Source organism: Scyliorhinus torazame, chromosome 7, assembly GCF_047496885.1.
Source record: "Scyliorhinus torazame isolate Kashiwa2021f chromosome 7, sScyTor2.1, whole genome shotgun sequence".
Classification (NCBI taxonomy): domain Eukaryota; kingdom Metazoa; phylum Chordata; class Chondrichthyes; order Carcharhiniformes; family Scyliorhinidae; genus Scyliorhinus; species Scyliorhinus torazame.
The window spans coordinates 194941887-194961317 of record NC_092713.1 but is presented as its reverse complement, the minus strand read 5'-3'; the positions used below and the strand labels follow the sequence as shown (position 1 = coordinate 194961317).

Sequence of the window (19431 nt, the reverse complement as noted above, 5' to 3'; positions counted from 1 at the left end):
AATAAATAAGCTAAATAGCCTAAACTTGGCTATGTTCAAGCTAGCCTACGCTAGCCTAAGTTAGGCAAGACTAGGCCACCAAAACTCATAGGCTAAGGTAATGTAACACAATTTTACCATTACTTGAACACTTTTCATAATAAACACCTGTAATTTAACACAAATTCACCCTTTTATTACTTTTTCATAAATACTTAGTATTAGCCTACCTTCCGTTCACCTCTTCATAAAAACAATGGGCTTAGGCTAATCTAACACTATTTCACCTTTATTACTTACCTTACTTTTCTAAATATAACATTTATTTTTGAGTAGCGGTAATTAAAATATTGTATCCTTATGAACACTTTATTGAAAAAATTCTTGTCTAAATCGCTATCACGAATGCTATCACGTTGAAAATTCACGTTAGCATTGTGATTGTCTTTTCAACGGCTCCTTTTTTGTTACGACACGTCATCTACTGTTTGTATTTCTGTCATAAATGTTAATAGTGTTTTAAATTATTTATAATTATTTTATATTAAATATATTTAGAATTTAGAATGAAACATCCTTAATTTGAACGTTTTTTTGTTTACGGCTAGCCTACATGATACTTTAATAACCTTAACATTTTTATTTTAACTATTATTTTGTATTGAATTACACTATATTATTAATATTATTATTTGTTTTAAAAACCTTTTCATACAGCAGACCCAAAATTTTTAAGCAATGTGGACTAAAGTCGCTTCTGGAGCCCCTCCGGGATTAGGGGCCCTGAAGCTTAAGCTTCATTTGTTTCATAGTAGATCCGCCCCTGTTGACAATTCCCTATTTGCAATAGCCTTCATCATGCGGCAGAGGTCTCCACGGACAGTGGGAGTTATGGGTGGTCATTGGGACAGACAGGCAGTGGCTGGGGTTGTTCCCGTAATGGGTATTCACGATCCAGGGGGTGGCATGGCAGACCTGCGGGCATTGGGACATCCACCCCTCCCCCGTCCAACTCAGGGACGGGCCCCCCCCCCCACCATTCCGTTAATTATACGGAGATTGATTGAAGTGGTGATTGTTGGTTTCTCATCGTGGCGGGATCCTGATTACGCCAATGAGAGAAGGCCAGTTAGATTGCAGACCGATCGCTGCTCGCTGTGGTTTTCGATTTTGGCCTGTCCCGCAATCTAACGGCCCCGTCACGCTATCGCTCAAGCACAACGCGGCCGTAAAATCGCGGCCATTATTTCTTTGGATTTCTCTGCTCAGTAACTTTGAAGTTTCAATTTTGTAACCTTACTCAGGTCGGTTGTTCTTTGTTGGATAGTTTCCTATAATCCTTAAATGTGCAATATTGATGGTTACTTTCTCTGTCTCACGCAGAATCTTTTGTCTGCTGATCAATGCTGCCTTTGATCTTCTTTATTGGAATTGTGAAAACTTCCATTGCTTAATAAGGACAACTTTCAGTTTTTAATCTGAGATCCTGTTTTCTACTCTTTGCTGTCATAAGTCATGTTATTAGGACAGGACAGGTCTGGTGTCTATTCTTCCAGATCAGTGTGCGAAAGCTGAAAATATTTGATTTTGATCTGATTAAATGTCAACTTATTGATTGCCAAGCCATCTACAAAGTGGTAGATTCAGCCAAGAGTAACAAACAATCTATATAACCAATCTGAAAGTAACTCGATTGGCACCCAAACTTGACTGTTCCTGACAAACGTCTTCTTTAAAATAAAGAACGCATGGTCTGTATTGCCATGGCAGGCATTTTTGGCTTCAACAAGTAGGGCTATCCCAGCATGCAATTAGCATGGGTGGCAAGGGAGAACAGTGGTTTGTATTGTTGCTTCACAGCGCCAGGGTCCCAGGTTCGATTCATGCTTGGGTCACTATCTGTGCGGAGTCTGCACATTCTCCCTGTGTCTGCGTGGGTTTCCTCTGGGTGCTCCGGTTTCCTCCCACAACTCCCGAAAGACGTGCTTGTTAGGGATCTGGACATTCTGAAGTCTCCCTCCCTGTACCCGAACAGGCGCTGGGGTCTGGCAACTAGGGGATGTTTACAGTAACTTCATTGCAGAAAGATTATTATTATATGAGAGACAATCTTTAGGGAGTTCTACAAAGTGGATTTTGTTTTGGGGAAATGTTAATGGAGACCAGCTCAGTTCATCAGTACAGTTCAGAGAGACTTTCAAAGAGGGAAGTTACTCCTGTCACTTGACTTCATTTTGATAACTTTATTGAGCTGTAAATCTTTGCTTGCAAAGGGACATCTCCTTGGCAACAGAACCCAACTGCCTTGTCACACTGCTCTGCCTTATCATATCCCTCTGCCTCATTTTACAGCTTAAGAATTCTTCACCATCAATGAGGAGACAGACATCAGGCTGAAAAAGAATTTCCTCTAAAAATGAGCTTGGCCTCATGATAATCCACAGCTGTTGCACTGAAACCCTACAGGGGCTAATTCCCAAACGGCTCCATGCTAAATTCGTATTCTTCTTATTTATCAAATTGTCCCAATTGGCAAGCTGCAGGTCTCGGAGCATAGTGGTTAGTACTGTCACTTCACAGCGTCAGGGTCCCAGATTCGATTCCCGGCTTCAGTCACTGTCTGTGCGTAGTCTGTACGTTCTCCCCGTGTCTGCGTGAGTTTTCTCCGAGTGCTCCGGTTTCCTCCCACAAGTTCCGAAAGACATGCGGTTAGGTAATTTGGACATTCTGAGTTCTCCCTGTGTACCTGAACAGGCGGCGGAGTGTGGTGACTAGGGACTTTTCGTAGTAACTTCATTGCAGTGTTAATGTAAGCCTACTTGTGACAATAAAAATTATTATCCTCTATAAATCCATGATTTCTGTACTTTTTAATGTCAGCTCAGTTGCTTCCTTGTGAACTCCACTATTGGTGCTGATCACTCACGGAAAAGCCAAGAGAGTTCTCGTTTGGAGGTTACCTCTTGATATCAAATTTGAACAACAGTTAAATAATTCACAGCCAGGCCCTTCTTCTGTTGGTGAAGTGAGAAGCTACACTGGCTTCAGCGCCGGTCTTTTGGTTCTGGGATCTGTAATTCAAATTCAGTCCGGGACGCTGGAAAGAAATTGCATTACATGTGGGGAAGCTTTGGAATGGAAAGAAAAAGCTTGCTCAACGCGATTCACTAATGAAGTAAATTCTGCCAGGCTGATGAATGAGAAAATGTTCCAATGAACTTGCAATCGCACTTACACAGCCGAGTTTCACATAAAATGGATTTACTGACACGAGGCGATGTGGGAAAACCCGACTGCCAATTTTAGATGGGTGAATTTGCACAAACTGGAATGAAATGACAGATGAGTTAACTGCTTCTGGTTGGCGGTGATTTGAAGGAAGCTCATTGGACAGGATCCTGGGAGAATGCTCTTCAAGTAAGGTGTTATAGTGACTTTGGCAGTTAATTCAAGAGGGTTATGTCTGCAAACCCTGGTGGAGTATGAAAGGCCACCTTAGTGCCGCTTTGCCTGATTGATTGGTCTACAGGAGACCAAACCCCTGTCCAGCACTATGAAGCACAATTCAGGCCTTTGATAGAATTTTCTCCACTTGCCTGAACGAGCATAGCTCTAACAATTCTCTAGGACGTCGGCACTATCCCAGACAAAGAAAGCCACTCGATTCACATCCTATCTATCAGCTTAAACATTTGCCCCCTCCACCACCATCACAGCAGTAGTGTACCATGTACACAATGTACTCGTGTTCAATGTTCAAGAGTTCATTGCAAAGGATAATGTGTTTTGTAGCAACTCGTGAGAGCTCTTTAGACAACACTTTCTGAACCCATATACAGAAGGACATGGCAGTATCCATACCACGTGGAATTTGCCAATTCAAAAAGTCACCGCTACCTTAATGCTGCCCTTTCCTGCCAATACCAACATTTTATGAATGAATTTTTAAAAAATGAAGCACCCCAGGAAGTACGAAGGATATGAAAGATGCTATATAAACCCAGGCAATTTGTCCCTATTGCAAATTAATCTATTTTTGTATTGGTACTGCTTACAGTAAAGCCAACAGCTCAGATGTGTCAGCCCCGATCAAGCTCGTCAGTATTAAAGACTGAATTCCCACCTAAATGGCTGTCTGCATTTTTATCTTGGCAGTGTCAGATGGCTTCATAATGTTCGGGGGAGTTTTGCACAGTTAACCTTATGGTCGACAGAAACCTATTCCTCCATCACTACTGCACTGGTCTGAAATACTTTCAACTGGCAAATAGCTGCACTCGACAGCAGGTCAACTCAATCCTGAGTGCACTCAAAATGTTCAAGAGTTCATTGCAAAGGATAATGTGTTTCTGGGTGTGTGGCTTGTTCTCTTGCCAGTCAACACCCTGCTGACTAAAGATAAATGATAAGCCCATGATGAAAGCCAAGAGCAGTGAAATGTATTGCTTTTCACGATGGCTCATATATCCGGGGCCGGAATTCTCCGTCCATTCACGTCGGCGGGGCAAACCCGGACTGGAGCCCAAGTCGCCTGTGATGAGCGAAGAGTGATTCCCTTAGATGTTCTATACCAAAAAAAATGAAAAGCTGATACTGACCAGCTTGGATCCAATGATCCCCCTCCCACCCCCATGTTTCAATCTCCAATAGGTGCTTCACCTGGCAAAACTGACCCTAGATCTGTCATGACAATGACCAAAGGTAGAGGAGTGAAACTTACCAATTAAAAAAGCAGAAAGGTGTTTATTTAATTGGAATTCGACTTTGCGTAAGTGACTGAGTCCACAAAATTACATAGAGTATAGAGCACGGAAACAGGCCATTTGTCCCAAACAATCTCTGCTGGGGCAGTCTCCCTCCATTCCATCTACCTCATCTCTGCCTTTCAGCATAATCTTTCTACCTCCTTTTCTCTTATGCGGCTCAGCTCAGAACGTTGTGGGTTCACAGTCCCACCCCAGACAATAATCGAAGTGGACACTCCCCTGCAGACCTGAGGGAGTGCTGCGCTGACAGAGGTGCCATCTTTCAGATGAGAGTTTTAACTGCCCTCGGAGGTGGACACTAATTCAAAGAAGATTATATGTGTAACCCTCAGCAAATCAGCTAATACATATTCCTCAGCCAACACCGCCAAAAACAGATTTACTGGTCAGTATCAAATTGGCGATTGTGGGATCTTGCTGTGCATCAGCTGGTTCAGACATTTCCGAAATTACAAGAAGGACTACACTTCAAAAGTACGTCGGTTGGCTGGAAAGCTGTTTGGGATGTTCCTGAGGTTGTGAATGGCATTATATAAATCCCTTTTTTTTTCCACTTACCTAGTTTCATTTTGAGAGCTTCTAAGCTATTTGCCTCACTCACTTATCACAGTGTTGAGTGCTACATTTAAACCAGAGACAGGGAAAAGAAACATATCTTTATTTCTTTCATGGATTCATTAGAAATCCGTACCTTGTATTCATGACCCCGGTTTTGGATTCACCTGCAAATGGAAATGTTTTCTCCGGTACAGCTGTAACTTTTCCAATCCATTCAAAATGATAAAGACCACAATCATATCTTATTTAAATCTTCTCTTTTCTGAAGAAAAAGGCCTCAACTGGCTCAATTCTTCCGGCAGCTATCATCTCTCATTTCTGATACCATCCTTGTCAATTTTATTTGCATTTTCTCCTGCGCCTCCAGGCTGGAAAATCCTGGCCAATGTCTTTCTGTCTCTTTATATTACAAGATTTTCTCCCAGTTTATTCTCTTTAGTTCCACCTTAATTTCCTCATAGTTCACTCTTTTCTCAGCTACGAGCTTAGTCTTTAGTCTAATTAAGTCACTCTAGATCCAACTGTTGAATCGGACTATGTTGTAATCATCACTGTTAAGATGCTCTTAATTCTCCTGTTCTGTTCTGAACAGTTAGCCATGACAAGACCTGGCAGCGATTCTTTTCTTGTTGGATTTTCTTTTACATACTGAGGTGAGGATGAAGCCTGGCATACACTGAACAAACTCAATTCCTTTTTTTTCTCCTTTTGCTACTGATAAATTGCCCTTAATGTCCAAAATTGCCCTTGGTGTTGGGTGGAGGTGTTGAGTTTGGGTAGGGTGCTCTTTCCAAGAGCCGGTGCAGACTCAAGGGGCCGAATGGCCTCCTTCTGCACTGTAAATTCAATGATAATCTATGATTAATCTAGGACAAAGGTTCGGCACAACATCGTGGGCCGAAGGGCCTGTTCTGTGCTGTATTTTCTATGTTCTATATTCTATGTTCTTCCTTCGGTACTGTAGGCAGAGTGCAGGGCTGAACTAATCAGGAAGGCTGGGCTAATAATCCAGAAACTGTGACTTCCATCCAGATTAGCACAGATTGTGAACTTGAATTCAGTTGTAAAAAGCTGGTGTCAGTAAAAGCGACCATGAAAAGCTATTGGATTGTTACAAAGCTACAAATGGTTAACCATAAACTTCAGCGAAGGAAACATGCTGTCTGGTGTGTTCCCCAGTTCCACATCAATATAATTGGCTCTTAACCGCCCACTGGTGACCCAGCACCTCACTCAGTTGTATCAAGCTGCCATGAAGACCACAGCAGTTCAAAAAGATGGTCCACTCTCACAGTCCCAGGCAGGTGAAGGAGCGACAATAAATGTCAGCCATGTCAAAGATGTGAAATGAAAATGAAATGAAAATCGCTTATTGTCACAAGTAGGCTTCAATGAAGTTATTGTGAAAAGCCCCTGTGGTATTATCAGGTATTACAGTACCAAAGAGGCTGAAGACCATTGGTTAAACCTAGGAGTTTACCATTGGCTGTTGGTATGTAGCTCCGCCTTGACAGGCGGGGTATAAGAACCGGTGCAGTCCCAGCAGCCCTCATTTTCTGTACTGAAGCTGCTGGGGAACAGTTCTAGTCGATTAAAGCCTTCAGTTATGTTACAACCTCGTCTTTGATTGTAATTGATCGTGCATCAGCCTCTAGTCGCCACACTCCGCCGCCTGTTCGGGGAGCTTGGTACGGGAATTGAACCATGCTGCTGGCCTGCCTTGGTCTGCTTTAAAAGCTAGCGATTTCGCCCAGTGTGCTAAACCAACCCCTTGTCAATGAATTTTTGAAAAAATTGTTGATCAAACCTCTTTTTGTAAAATATGCCTGAGGGGAAAGGAGAATTTTATACATTACTCCATTTGATATTGGTTGGGATCAATACATAAGTGTTGGAGTCAACACAGAAAACGGCAGGTGCTGAACTAAACAGAGAGAATGTTTGTGTAAAATCCCCCGATGTAGGGGATTTGTATTGAGACTGCACTGAGACAGATGGTGTCGTAAACCAATAAAGCTTGGACTATTTCACCAAATGTTTAAGAATTCGGAGAAGAAATGTTATAGATTAGCTTCAATCCATTATATTTTATAATCTGCCTTTCGGTCTGTAAAAATGAAACAGCGTTGCAGCAACTACTGCCTTTAAGAAGACGATAATAACGAGCATAACTGTCTGGTTAGAAATGGGATTGACTAAAAAGAAAAGGAAGTATTTACATTAATACAGTGCTTTTGACGTCACATTCCAAAACTCTCTAAAGGAAGTGAAGTACTTTTGAAGTGTATTCACTGTAGCAATGTAGGAAACACAGCAGACACGTTTGCACTGCAAGGTCCCACAAGCCACAGGAGCTAACAGCCAGATCAACTGTACTACCAATGTTGGATAAATAGTGAGGAGAGCACCTCTGACATACTTCAAAATAGAGTGTTGGTTTAGCTCAGTGGGCTACACAGCTGGTTTGTAATGCAGGACAAGGCCAGCAGCGCGGGTTCAATTCCCGTACTGGCTGAGAATTCTGAATTCTCCCTCTGTGTACCCGAACGGGCGCCGGAATGTGGCAACAAGGGGCTTTCACAGTAACTGAAAGCCTACAGTAAGCCTACTTGTGACAATAAAAGATTAATATTATTAAAATAGTACCATGGAATCTTTTATATCCACCTCAAAGGAAAATGGGGCCTTGGTTTAGTATCTCATACAGTGGGCGCGATTTAACAGCCACATTGCACTCGGCGTGTATCAGGACACGCGGTTAAATCGCGGGAGAGGCCGAAATCTAACCAGTCCGTTCCGGTTGGCGGGTTTTGGATCCTGCCCAGATGTGGCGAGACACTAATTGAGACCAATTAAGAGCAATCTCCATCTCATTAACAAGATGAAAACCCAATCTAATGGCCCCCCGGGAAGTAACCAGCTCCCCAGCGGTAGGCCCCGAGGGTGGCGTTTGGCACTCCTTTTTAAAACAGGAAGCTAGCGCAAAGGTTGCTGAGGGGAGCTACGGAGGTGAGTAGATATTTCCAATCCCCGGCATGCAGCACAAGGGCACTGGAGCTGCTGCCCCAGTGCTCGGCGGGTGGGGGACCCCTCAGGGCAGATGAACCTGGGCGGGGGGCGAGCTGGACACCACCGGTCGGGGGCCGCTCCTGGGCTGGAGGAGTGAGGGGGCCGGGGAGAGGGGAGGTGCCATGTGCCCAGTCAGGTTTGAAGCAAGGAGACGCTGCAGGACCTGTTGCGCAACATTGATCCAAATGGGCCACCTGATGATGCCGTTGAAGAAATGCCTTTGCAGATTGTTGATGCTTTTGTTGCTGGTGTGGTGACTGCTGCATGTAACTGGCACGTCACCATGGGTTAAACACACTGGAAGTCGAGGATGTTCAAGTGCACCTTGAGTGCCAGTGGAATATGTGGATGCCAGGATTTGGTTCCAGTGAAATTGGGCTGTATGGGAGGGCCTGCACAGCTGCGTCTTCTGGATGGGGAATGGCACTGATACATGGAACAAGTAATACATTGATGGACAAATCATTTCTCCGCCAAGGTTTGGGACATGATAACACATTCGCAGGTTTATCCTCCGTTTCTGTTGAGGAACCTGCGAGGGATTTGTTTTTGATGTGAAAATGAGCTGATGTAGCTTTGTGGTATACCAATATGGAACGGCTCGTTTCCTTGTTTAATTGTTAGTGTGATATATGGAATCTTATGTAGATGATTTTCAAATCTTTGTTTCTGTTGACTGTTCGATAAACAAAATATTCTCAAGTGCATTCTTGTGGATACATATGCCATGTCTCAGATGGGTGTTACTGCCTAGCATTCCAATCAAACTGTGAGGCGTGAACACTTTGCCTGAACCCTGGAGTTGTCAGCACCACATAGGCAGCAGCCAACAATCAAACACTCAAGAGTTGGCTTCAGCACTGGGGATATATCCGCACCCACAGAGTGAGTGAGTGGACCAGGGGAGGGCACCTGATCTTGGTCTCCTTAATGTTCCCGGCAAGGGTCTGGAGTCTGGTGTCTAGGGGCTCTTGCTCTGGCCGGGGGTGATTGTGCAGAGCGGGGTTGAACTGGCTCGGTGGATGGCACCCTGCGAGGAGGCGGAAGACGCAAGGGAGGCAGGAAGCCCGAGGGACATGAGGGTCTGGGGCGAAGCCCTAACTTATTGTCAGTCTCTCTCTTGCTCTAATTTCTTACAGCAACCAAGATGGATGGTGTTGTTGACCCCATAGCAGCAGCCATCACGGTGCTGGTGACAGCCCAGGCAGCCAGATGCCGGAGAAGGCAGCAGAGTCTATGTAGGCTGGAGGCGGCATCCCACATGCAGGTAGCTGCTGCACACCCTGCAGACCCGCCGCGCATCAGGCCGAGGAGGAACCCAGAGGGGGACGCCAGCAACGGCCCAAGGTGAACAGGCAGCGTTGGTCAATTGAGGAGATGACAGATAGCATATGCCACAGGATGCTCCGTCTGAACAAAGAGACAGTGCAGCACTTGTGCCATGTCCTTGCGGACTGCAAGGCTGCGTACTTAGCCCCCTACTATACTCCCTGTACACACATGACTGCGCGGCAAAATTTGGTTCTAACTCCATCTACAAGTTGCTGACGATACGACCATAGTGGGTCAGATATCGAATAACGATGAGTCAGAATACAGGAGGGAGATAGAGAACCTAGTGGAGTGGTGCAGCGACAACAATCTATCCCTCAATGCCAGCAAAACTAAAGAGCTGGTAATTGACTTCAGGAAGCAAAGTACTGTACACACCCCTGTCTGCATCAACGGGGCAGAGGTGGAGATGGTTAGCAGTTTCAAATTCCTTGGGGTGCACATCTCCAAAAATCTGTCCTGGTCCACCCACGTCGACGCTACCACCAAGAAAGCACAACAGCGCCTATACTTCCTCAGGAAACTAAGGAAATTCGGCATGTCCACATTAACTCTTACCAACCTTCACAGATGCACCATAGAAAGCATCCTATCTGGCTGCATCACAGCCTGGTGTGGCAACTGCTCGGCCCAAGACCGCAAGAAACTTCAAAGAGTTGTGAACATAGCCCAGTCCATCACACAAACCTACTTCCCATCCATTGACTCCATCTACACCTCCCGCTGCCTGGGGAAAGCGGGCAGCATAATCAAACACCCCTCCCACCCGGCTTACTCACTCTTCCAACTTCTTCCATCGGGCAGGAGATACAGAAGTCTGAGAACACGCACGAACAGATTAAAAAACAGCTTCTTCCCTGCTGTTACCAGACTCCTAAACGACCATCTTATGGGCTGACGTGGTTAACACTATATCCCTGTATGCGTCACCTGATGCCGGTGTTATTTAGTTACATTGTGTACCTTGTGTTGCCCTATTATGTATTTTCTTTTATTTCCTTTTCTTTTCAGACCAAGGACGTGCAGGTTAGGTGGATTGGCCATGATAAATTGCCCTTAGTGACCAAAAAAGGTTAAGAGGGGTTATTGGGTTACAGGGTTAGGGTGGAAGTGAGGGTTTAAGTGGGGGTCGGTGCAAATTTGATGGGCCGAATGGCCTCCTTCTGCGCTGTATGTTCTATGTTCATGTACTTAATGATCTATTAAGCTGCTCACAGAAAAATACTTTTCACTGTACCTCGGTATACGTGACAATAAACCAATTCACTGGGCATTCTGTGGCGGAGGAAGGCACCCGCTCCCGGTGGCTGTGAAGGTTACTGCAACCCTGAACCTACATGCCCAGGCAGCTGATTATATTAACTTTGAGCTGGACCAAGCCCACCAAGATGCCTGGGCAACAAGATTGTCCACCATCACCAGGATGCCCCTCGTCCAGGAGGCAACTGATGGCACGCCTGTCACCTTGCACGCACCGGGGCATCAGGGAGTGCCCTTCTTAAACAGGAAGGGGTTCCATCATTGAATATTCAACTTAGTTGTGACCACCACCTCCAAATCACGCCTGTCTGTGCACGCCTCCCAGGGAGCATTCATGACAGCTACATCCTGGGACATTTGGAGATTCCCGGCATCTTCGAGGATCACCCCAAGAGGACCCATTGGATCTTGGGGGATGAGGGCTACTTATTGATGTCCTGGTTGATGACACCTGTGCGGAGGTTGGAGACCGATGCGGAGATCTGGTATAATGAGGCCCATGTTGCGACCAGTGCTGTCATTGAGCGGTGCATAAGACTGCTCTAAATACGGTTCTGATGCTTGGACCGCTCTGGTAGTGCCTTGCAGTACACCCGAAGATGGTCTCACGCTTTGTGATGGTCCACCGTGCCTCACCTCAACCTGGCATAGCAGCGGGGCGACATGCTGGACGAGAAGGAGGAGGGACATGTGGCTCATCTAAGGAGGATGAAGAGGGGCCTGACCAGGAGTGGCTGGAGGATGAGCCTGGGGAGGATATACGAGAGAAGCTGGAGGATGGACAGGTGGCAGCGAGGGTCTGGCATGCCCGGAGGGGCATGGAGGCCATCATCCTTGCCCAACTTTCATAGGATGAGGCTTTGTCCGTCAACTCATCCACCTGCCAAATCATCATCCCCTCCCATTCGCCATGTCCTCCCCCGATTGGCCACCCCACCCTGATTTCCCTCCCTCCCATCCATTACCTCCTTCCTCCCCCTCTACCCACCCATCTGTACTCCTCATTCCCCACTCAACCGCCCCTTCCCGACTGTCCTGATCCTTCCCCTGGAGTCTGTGTCACATTACTCCAGGGCAATGGGCCTGTGTTGGCACTATCAGCGAGTCACAGTACAAGGCAGGAGAGTGATGATAACTCGCTGTGAGGTACACTCCTCAGTTTATGCCAACATCTAACTCCTGTCTTTCGGCTGACAGTGCGCTCACATCCATCACCTGCATGGGGTCTGCATCAGGCATTCTTTTTGCAGGACAACTGTGCCCGGGGGGCAACGGTTGGGAGGAGCAGAGGGCGGCTGGGATGGGGTGCATAGGCAAGCCTGCTGTAAAGATCGGGTGAAGTGGAGACTGCCATCGTCTTCCTCATGGCAGGCCCTTTGTCGGCCTCCAGCGCTCCCTCCTCCTGGATGGTGCCTGTAGGGCCCTGGGGGTCTCCATGGGATGGAGAGGCAGCTGGAGTGAGCACCAGAGACCTCTGCATAATCTGCCTCTGCTGGTCCTGGTGCCGCCCCATTGTCTACACCATGGTGTTGGCTCCCTCGGCGATGCTCCTCAGTGACTGGGCCATGCTCTGCAGTGCATCAGCAAAGATCACCTGGGTCTGTGACATGTCCCTCAGCGACTGGGACATGATGTCGAGACCCTCAGCCATGGTCAACACTGCCTGAACCATGCCTTGGACACCACCACTTATGATGCTTTTGTCGTGCTCTCGGATTCCAATGTGGCGGCCTGATCAGATGGGGATCCTGGATCCTGCGAGAGAATGGACATGTGGTCAGTGAGTGGAAAGGATCATTTTGTCTGACATGAACTCACTTGAGACAGGTAATTTGGGTGAAGGGGCAGTGGATCCTGCAGTGCAGGCCAACCTCCCTGTCAGTGACTGTTCTCTCCTTGGTCACCCCCAAGATCTCCAGGCACAATTCCTCATAAGAGGGTAAAAACTCAGATGTCCAGTACCCTGCCGCCAGTCTAGGCCCTTTCACGCCTGTTATAGGCCAATTTCTCCTGCATTGTGAGCCGCGCACCCTTGATATATTCGGGGGGTCTATAGTAGATGACATTTCTGGGCATCACTCATTGGCTTGGAGCGATTGTGTTAGTGGGTGCAAGGGTGCGCTGGGGCACAAGTGCACTGATACGCTGTGGGGGTGCACGATGCCAGCTGCTGGCTTGTTGTGGGGAGGGGGGGGGTGCGGTGCTGCAGGTCAGGGGGTTGGCATGCAGTACTGAAGCCTGGGGCGGGTATTAACTTACCCTTATAGCCCAGTGGAGGTAATTAGTCGTCTTTTGACACCTGGTCACGCTGCCCTAATTGATGGCCACTGTCTCCGGGGCCATTGGCGGCTCTGTTGCTGGTCATCCAGCCCTCTTGGGGGAACAGAGTGTCCCATCTTGCCTCCACGGCATCCAGCAGCCTAGCCAGGCTGGCATCCCCAAAGTATGGAGGGAACGTTTAGTGGGAAGCTATCGGGTGCAGTTCCGGCGCATCAGTTGGCGGGACAGCCAGTTTCACCATGAACCTCGTGTAACATCATTTTCAACACTAAGGGCAGTTAAATTCAGGCCGCAATCTTGCTGGCTCGATCATCGGAAAGCACCTGGGAAATCACGCCCGATTTGACACTCAGACCTTTACCCGTTAAATTGCGGCCAGTACCTCGGAGGGGGCGGTACATCCCTCAGTCCTGCACAGAATGAAGTGTCATCCTGGAGTGAAATGAAATGAAATGAAAATCGCTTATTGCCACAAGTAGACTTCAATGAAGTTACTGTAAAAAGCCCCTAGTCGCCACATTCCGGCGCCTGTTCGGGGAGGCTGTTACGGGAATTGAACCGTGCTGCTGGCCTACCTTGGTCTGCTTTCAAAGCCAGCGTTTTAGCCCAGTGTGCTAAACAGCCCACGCTGAAGTGTCCTGGGTTGAACTTGCACAAACTATCATCTGACTCATATTAATTAAGTGTTGTGACAAATATAAGCAGATGCGATTAAAACCTCTGCATAATGGTGCTGCTGAGACCATGGAAATATCACCTCTGCAAAGCAATCTGCTGCGCCAAATACAAGGTACATCAAAAAGCTCCAAAATTGTGCTAATGAGCCAAATTAACATCTTGCCACCTGCAGCTGAATCACCCGTCAGCCCCTACCCCGCTCCGGCTTGATTCGGGCAAGTTTCTCTGTTGTCACGATTTGGTGGACCCTGCCACCATGTTTCCTGTTGTGACACACTGCATTGAATTCTGCCCATTCATGAACCCGGAGTCGTAGTGGGAGTTGGGGCGGGGATTGGGGGCCTTCTGTCAAACCGAGGGACTTCATGGCTTCATGGTCACTTCTGCAGATTTCTTTAAGCTGCGTTCAAATTTTGAAACTGCATGTTCTCTGGCTTATTCATCCCGAGAAACACAAATCAACACAAGCGTGACAATAATTTGGCATTCAACAATGTTGCTTCTCTCCTGCAAAAATAAAAGAGGTTCAAAATCCTCAAGAATGCTGTTATAAATCGACAGTAATGTTTTACTGAGTTGCTGCAAACTCAGTGGAGGAGATTCATCCACGAGAGGCAGATGAGGAAGTTCATTCTCAAGCGTGGATGATTAAATACATTGGAGTTGCTGATCAAATTGGAATGCATTTGCTCTTTCACTGAGTCTGTCATGAGACTGCTCTGTCATGAGAAGTCGAAAACCAAGGGCGAGTGTGAGAGAAAACCATGCATTTCTTTCCCCTCTTTCCTCCCTGATGACAATAATTCCAAATGTAGAACAGAGGTTGCTGGTTTTGTACCCTGGCTCTGCGTTGACCACTGCCAGGCATAACGGCAATGAAGCACAGAGCAGCACTCCATCAGAAAATAATTAATGAGCAAAATGTTCCCATTTCTATTTGATGCACTGTTCTGCCATATCCACTGCTTTTCAAACTAGATAAATTGGTGGCAATTAGCTCTGATTTATAGGTGACTTGGTAAGGTGGACTACGAACCAAAAGAAATTGTACTGTTTGAAATTCATTACATTTTGAACCAGTATGTGAGTGGATTCAAACCAAGGGTTTGACAAAGCAAGTTGTGATATCATATGCCATCCTCCATTCTCTACAAGTGTTGAAGAAAGATAATTGAAACCAGCATCAGCCTCACAATAAAATGTCTTTCCGGCTTATCTGTGGTGCTGGCATTCAAATTCGAAACCTTGCTCATTAGGAGGAGAAAATCAATGATTGAATATGATTATGTGATTATTGAACTGCTAATGAAACACAATCATAATATCCTCTCTGCTGTCACATCGATCAGTCTCTGCAGATGGCTAAAAGCTGGCGGCCAAGTCAAATTTATGCACAGATGAAATGTGAGAATAGCAGCTATCAACTGAAAGTAAACATGAACAACAATTAAAGGAAAAATGGATTGCACTGAATCATCAGGTAAAGCAAAGCATCATAAACATCTTATCCTATACACTTGCTGATAGCTCTCAGTCTGTTGTTACTGGGCCTCAGTAGTGGTAGCCATATTGTATCGAACTTCTGCTGCGTGGAATTCAACTTTCGACATGTTTTGAGGATGGGAAGCACTCATCCAAAATATCAAATAAGGAGAGAGGTTGATGCAAAATATTTGTTTGCAAACTGTCAATTTAATACAAAGATAACCCAAAGACTCTGGTAGTGTGTAGGTATCTACCCCTCATAGCTCGTTCCCTGATGTTAATGCAATTTGTCAGCAATACACGGTAAAACCAAAAGAAAATAATCAACATCTTTTTTTACAAACAGGAGATCACCACTCAACCCTTGCCAGTCTTAAATGTTTGAAGTTATACTAAAATCACTAAACATATTAACGAGTTGCAAACGCCCGACTAAATGTTTAAATACCTGGCTTTGGTTAAAAACAAGAGTCAATCAGTAACTATGGTCGGGATTCTCCGCCCCGCCGCACTGGCAACGGGATCCTCCTTCCTAGCTGCCGGCTGATAGTGTTTCCCATTATAGGCACCCCCACACCGTCGGGAAATCCGCAGGCGTGAGTCCACTGCTGGTGAATGGAGAATCCAGCCCTATGGGTTTCATACTGTTTGAACTGTTCAACATCGCCTATAATACTGGCAAATTATTCTAGCAATTTACCCGATAATAGCAGCTGCTCATGGTGAGAGGGGATGGTGTGGATGGTGGGAGCTGCGTCTCCATTTCAGAATACTGATGACACAATTAAGTTAACCCGCGTCCCCATCACAAGTACAATTTCTCTTCTCTTCCTCTTGCATCTCCCAGCCACAGAAATATGCTATTTCATGGTCATTTTGACAGACGTACCTTTCTTCTTGAAGAGCTCACTGCGCACAATCTCTGTCATGGACTGGATCTTCTGTTTCTGTAGCTTATTGGGAGGAATGCTGGTGTAAAACTCCAACAAGAGCTGGCTACAGAGGAAGGAGAAAGGACTCTTTAGCAGTTAAAAATGCAATAGGAAGAATTGAAGCCCATTAGCAGACGATATCATGTTTCAAGACTTTTGTCTATTTGTCTATTTGGCCTTGGGAGAGTACTCATAGAATCACAACAGTGCAGAAGGAGGCCATTTGGCCCATCGAGTCTGAACCGGACCTTGCTGCGACAGAGCACCCTACCGAGGCCCAATCCCCCACTCCTAGCCCTGTAACCCCACCTAATTTTTGGGCAATTTATCATGGTTCACCTAACCTGCACATCTTTGGACTGTGGGAGGAAACCAGAGCACCCGGAGGAAACGCATGCAGTTCCCCGAGGTCAGAATCGAACCTGGGATCCTGGCGCTGTGATGCAGCAGTGCTTACCACTGTGCCATCGTGCCACCCCTCTGGTCAGCTAATTTACATCATGACACAATGAAGTTGCGTTTGCTTCAGAGGAGGTTCAATCCCAGGCAGACACAGGTTATTTACAATATTGAACAGAATGTTAGCATGATAGAGTAGCCATCAATTTTGGATAGTCCCACAATGTCATATTAGTTTGAGAAAATACAGAGAAGTTAACTTTAGTATTTTCAACAGGTTCATACCTATAATATTGGAGTGATTTTCATTCAGATGCGCCAGCAGAGGACATTGCTAAACAGACAATGTAGATACCAGGAGCTCTTTCTATTTGCTGTGATTGCTGACACAGTAGTTGGAGGCTGAGTCTAAATAGGATCCAACCCCACACAAATGGTGTGGCGCATGCTCACCTGATGTTGTGGCCAAGTACATGCACTTGACGTTGCAGTTGCACGTCTGGCTAGCTTATGCCTGCGAACTGAAATACTTTTTTGTTTTGAAGAGAAGACCAAGAAACCAAGGGAAATCAGAGCAGAGAGGGGCAGGAGAGGTGAGGGGGTGACTGCAGGAGAGGACACGTGATCAGAGGGGAGAGGAGGATACTAAGCCTCCAGTGTCACATTTTCACCCTGAAAGCCTCTCTCTGCCCTGATGTTGCATATTCCATGTTTTAAGTTGCAATATTATTCAATACAGCTTCCATTAGAGAAGAACAAACAGCCCTTAAGAACAGAAGTCTGACCGCAATACATGTCCTCAGTTGTTTGGCCTCCAGATGAGCATAAATGCAGTCAACAGTACAAAGAGGCAGTCAGCAGTAAGGAAATGCAGCACAATGCTCCTACCATGATGATGAATTAAGGGCACCAGATTTATATGGTGCTACCTTGAGCAGAAGTGGCATGGGTAGATGATGAATTGCAATACCGGCACCTAAATATTAGGTTTACCCAGAGTATTGAGTACACACAATAAGGGATCTTACTGCTTTGATCCTTGGGTAATGCTGTCATATGCTGTCATAGGAGCGGTTGGGTATTCAGCACTTTAGTATGAATGAGTTCAAGGGAGCAGCATATTGGTCTTATGAACAAGATGAGTTTGGAGAGTATGTGAGCAGAAAGGAGATGTAACTGGAGATAAAAGTACAGGTTTGGAGTTCGGGTGGGAGAGCATGAGGGGAGATTTAATTTAATGGGTAAGAGCATAGAAGAGAAGCAACAAAGATGGGCTATTGCCAGCACAGAGGATGTGGTGGTTACTAGCAGTATTACATCATTGTATTTACAGCACAGAACCTGGCCATTCAGCCCATCTGGTCATTGCCAGTGTGTGTGCTGCATACCAGCTTCCTCCCACCCTTCTTGATCTATCTCTATCAGAATATACTTCTATTCCTTAGTTTCTCATGTATCTACTTCCCTTTACATGACATTCACCTCAGCTACTCTCTGTGGTAGTGCAAATTTAAACTGCATTTCTGTAATTTGTTTTACATTGGAAAACTGCTGAAAAACACCAAGGAGAAATGACTGAGTATGTGGTTTGAATCTTTTAGTTGAAAGCAACTCAGTTGGTAACACTCTCACACTTGAGTCACAAGGTTACGCTTTTAAGTCATGACAGACTTCCGGTTGCGGCGATGACCAGCTAAGCCGCACGTTTCGGCGGCTCCAGCTCCAACGGACCTTCGGGCTCTTTTAAGAGCCCCAACGGGAAATTTTCGCGCGACGAAACCTGGTGTGGGGTGAGTGAATAGGGAGTCCCCCCCCCCAACGAAAGAGGAAAATATCGGCGGCGGCGGCTGCAGCGCGAGGAATCCTCGACGATAGGGACAGAAAGGGAGAAGACACAAGATGGCGGCGGAGAAAGCCCAGGCGACATGGGGGCCCGAGCAAGACAAATTCTTGAGACGGTGGGTGGAGCTACTAAAGAGGGAGGTGCTGACCCCGATGCTACAGGCAATTGAGGGGCTTAAGGAGGCACAAAGGACCCAGGAGACAGAGCTCCGCGTGGTGGAGCAGAAGGTGACGGATAATGAGGACGAGATCCTGGGCCTGGCGGTCAAAACACAGACGCACGAGGCGCTCCACAAAAAGTGCATTGAAAGGATTGAGGCCCTTGAAAACAGAGCGCGAAGGAAGAACCTTCGGATATTGGGTCTCCCTGAGGGAGTGGAAGGAGCGGATTGCGGGGCTTATGTAAGCACGATGCTAAGCTCGTTGATGGGAGCTGAGGCCCCTGCGGGCCCCTTAGAGGTGGAGGGGGCACATCGGATCCCGGCGAGAAGACCAAAAGCGGGAGAACCACCTAGGGCAACAATCGTGCGATTTCACCGCCTTAAAGATAGAGAAGAGGTCCTGAGATGGGCTAAAAAGGTACGGAGTAGCAGATGGGAGAGTGCAGTGGTACGGGTGTACCAGGATTGGAGTGCGGAGGTGGCGAGAAGGAGGGCGAGTTTTAACCGAGCCAAGGAGGTGTTACACAAAAAGGTGAAGTTCGGGATGCTGCAGCCGGCAAGACTATGGGTCACGTACCAGGAGAGACATCATTATTTCGAAACGGTGGAAGAAGAATGGACCTTTATTAAAGATGAGAAATTGGATCGGAACTGAGGGACTGATACTGCAGGGAATGTTATTGTCGATGT

The 19431-nt window shown here is 46.5% G+C and overlaps 1 protein-coding gene across 1 annotated transcript in view; it reads right to left on the bottom strand.

Annotated features, from left to right (window-relative positions):
- Positions 1-19431, bottom strand: part of LOC140426764 (dedicator of cytokinesis protein 2-like) — a 1003703-nt gene that overhangs the window by 651222 nt on the left and 333050 nt on the right. The window contains exon 25 of the mRNA XM_072511919.1: positions 16297-16403. Coding sequence (XP_072368020.1) covers positions 16297-16403 — 107 coding nt within the window. The remainder of the gene's footprint in view (positions 1-16296; positions 16404-19431) is intronic.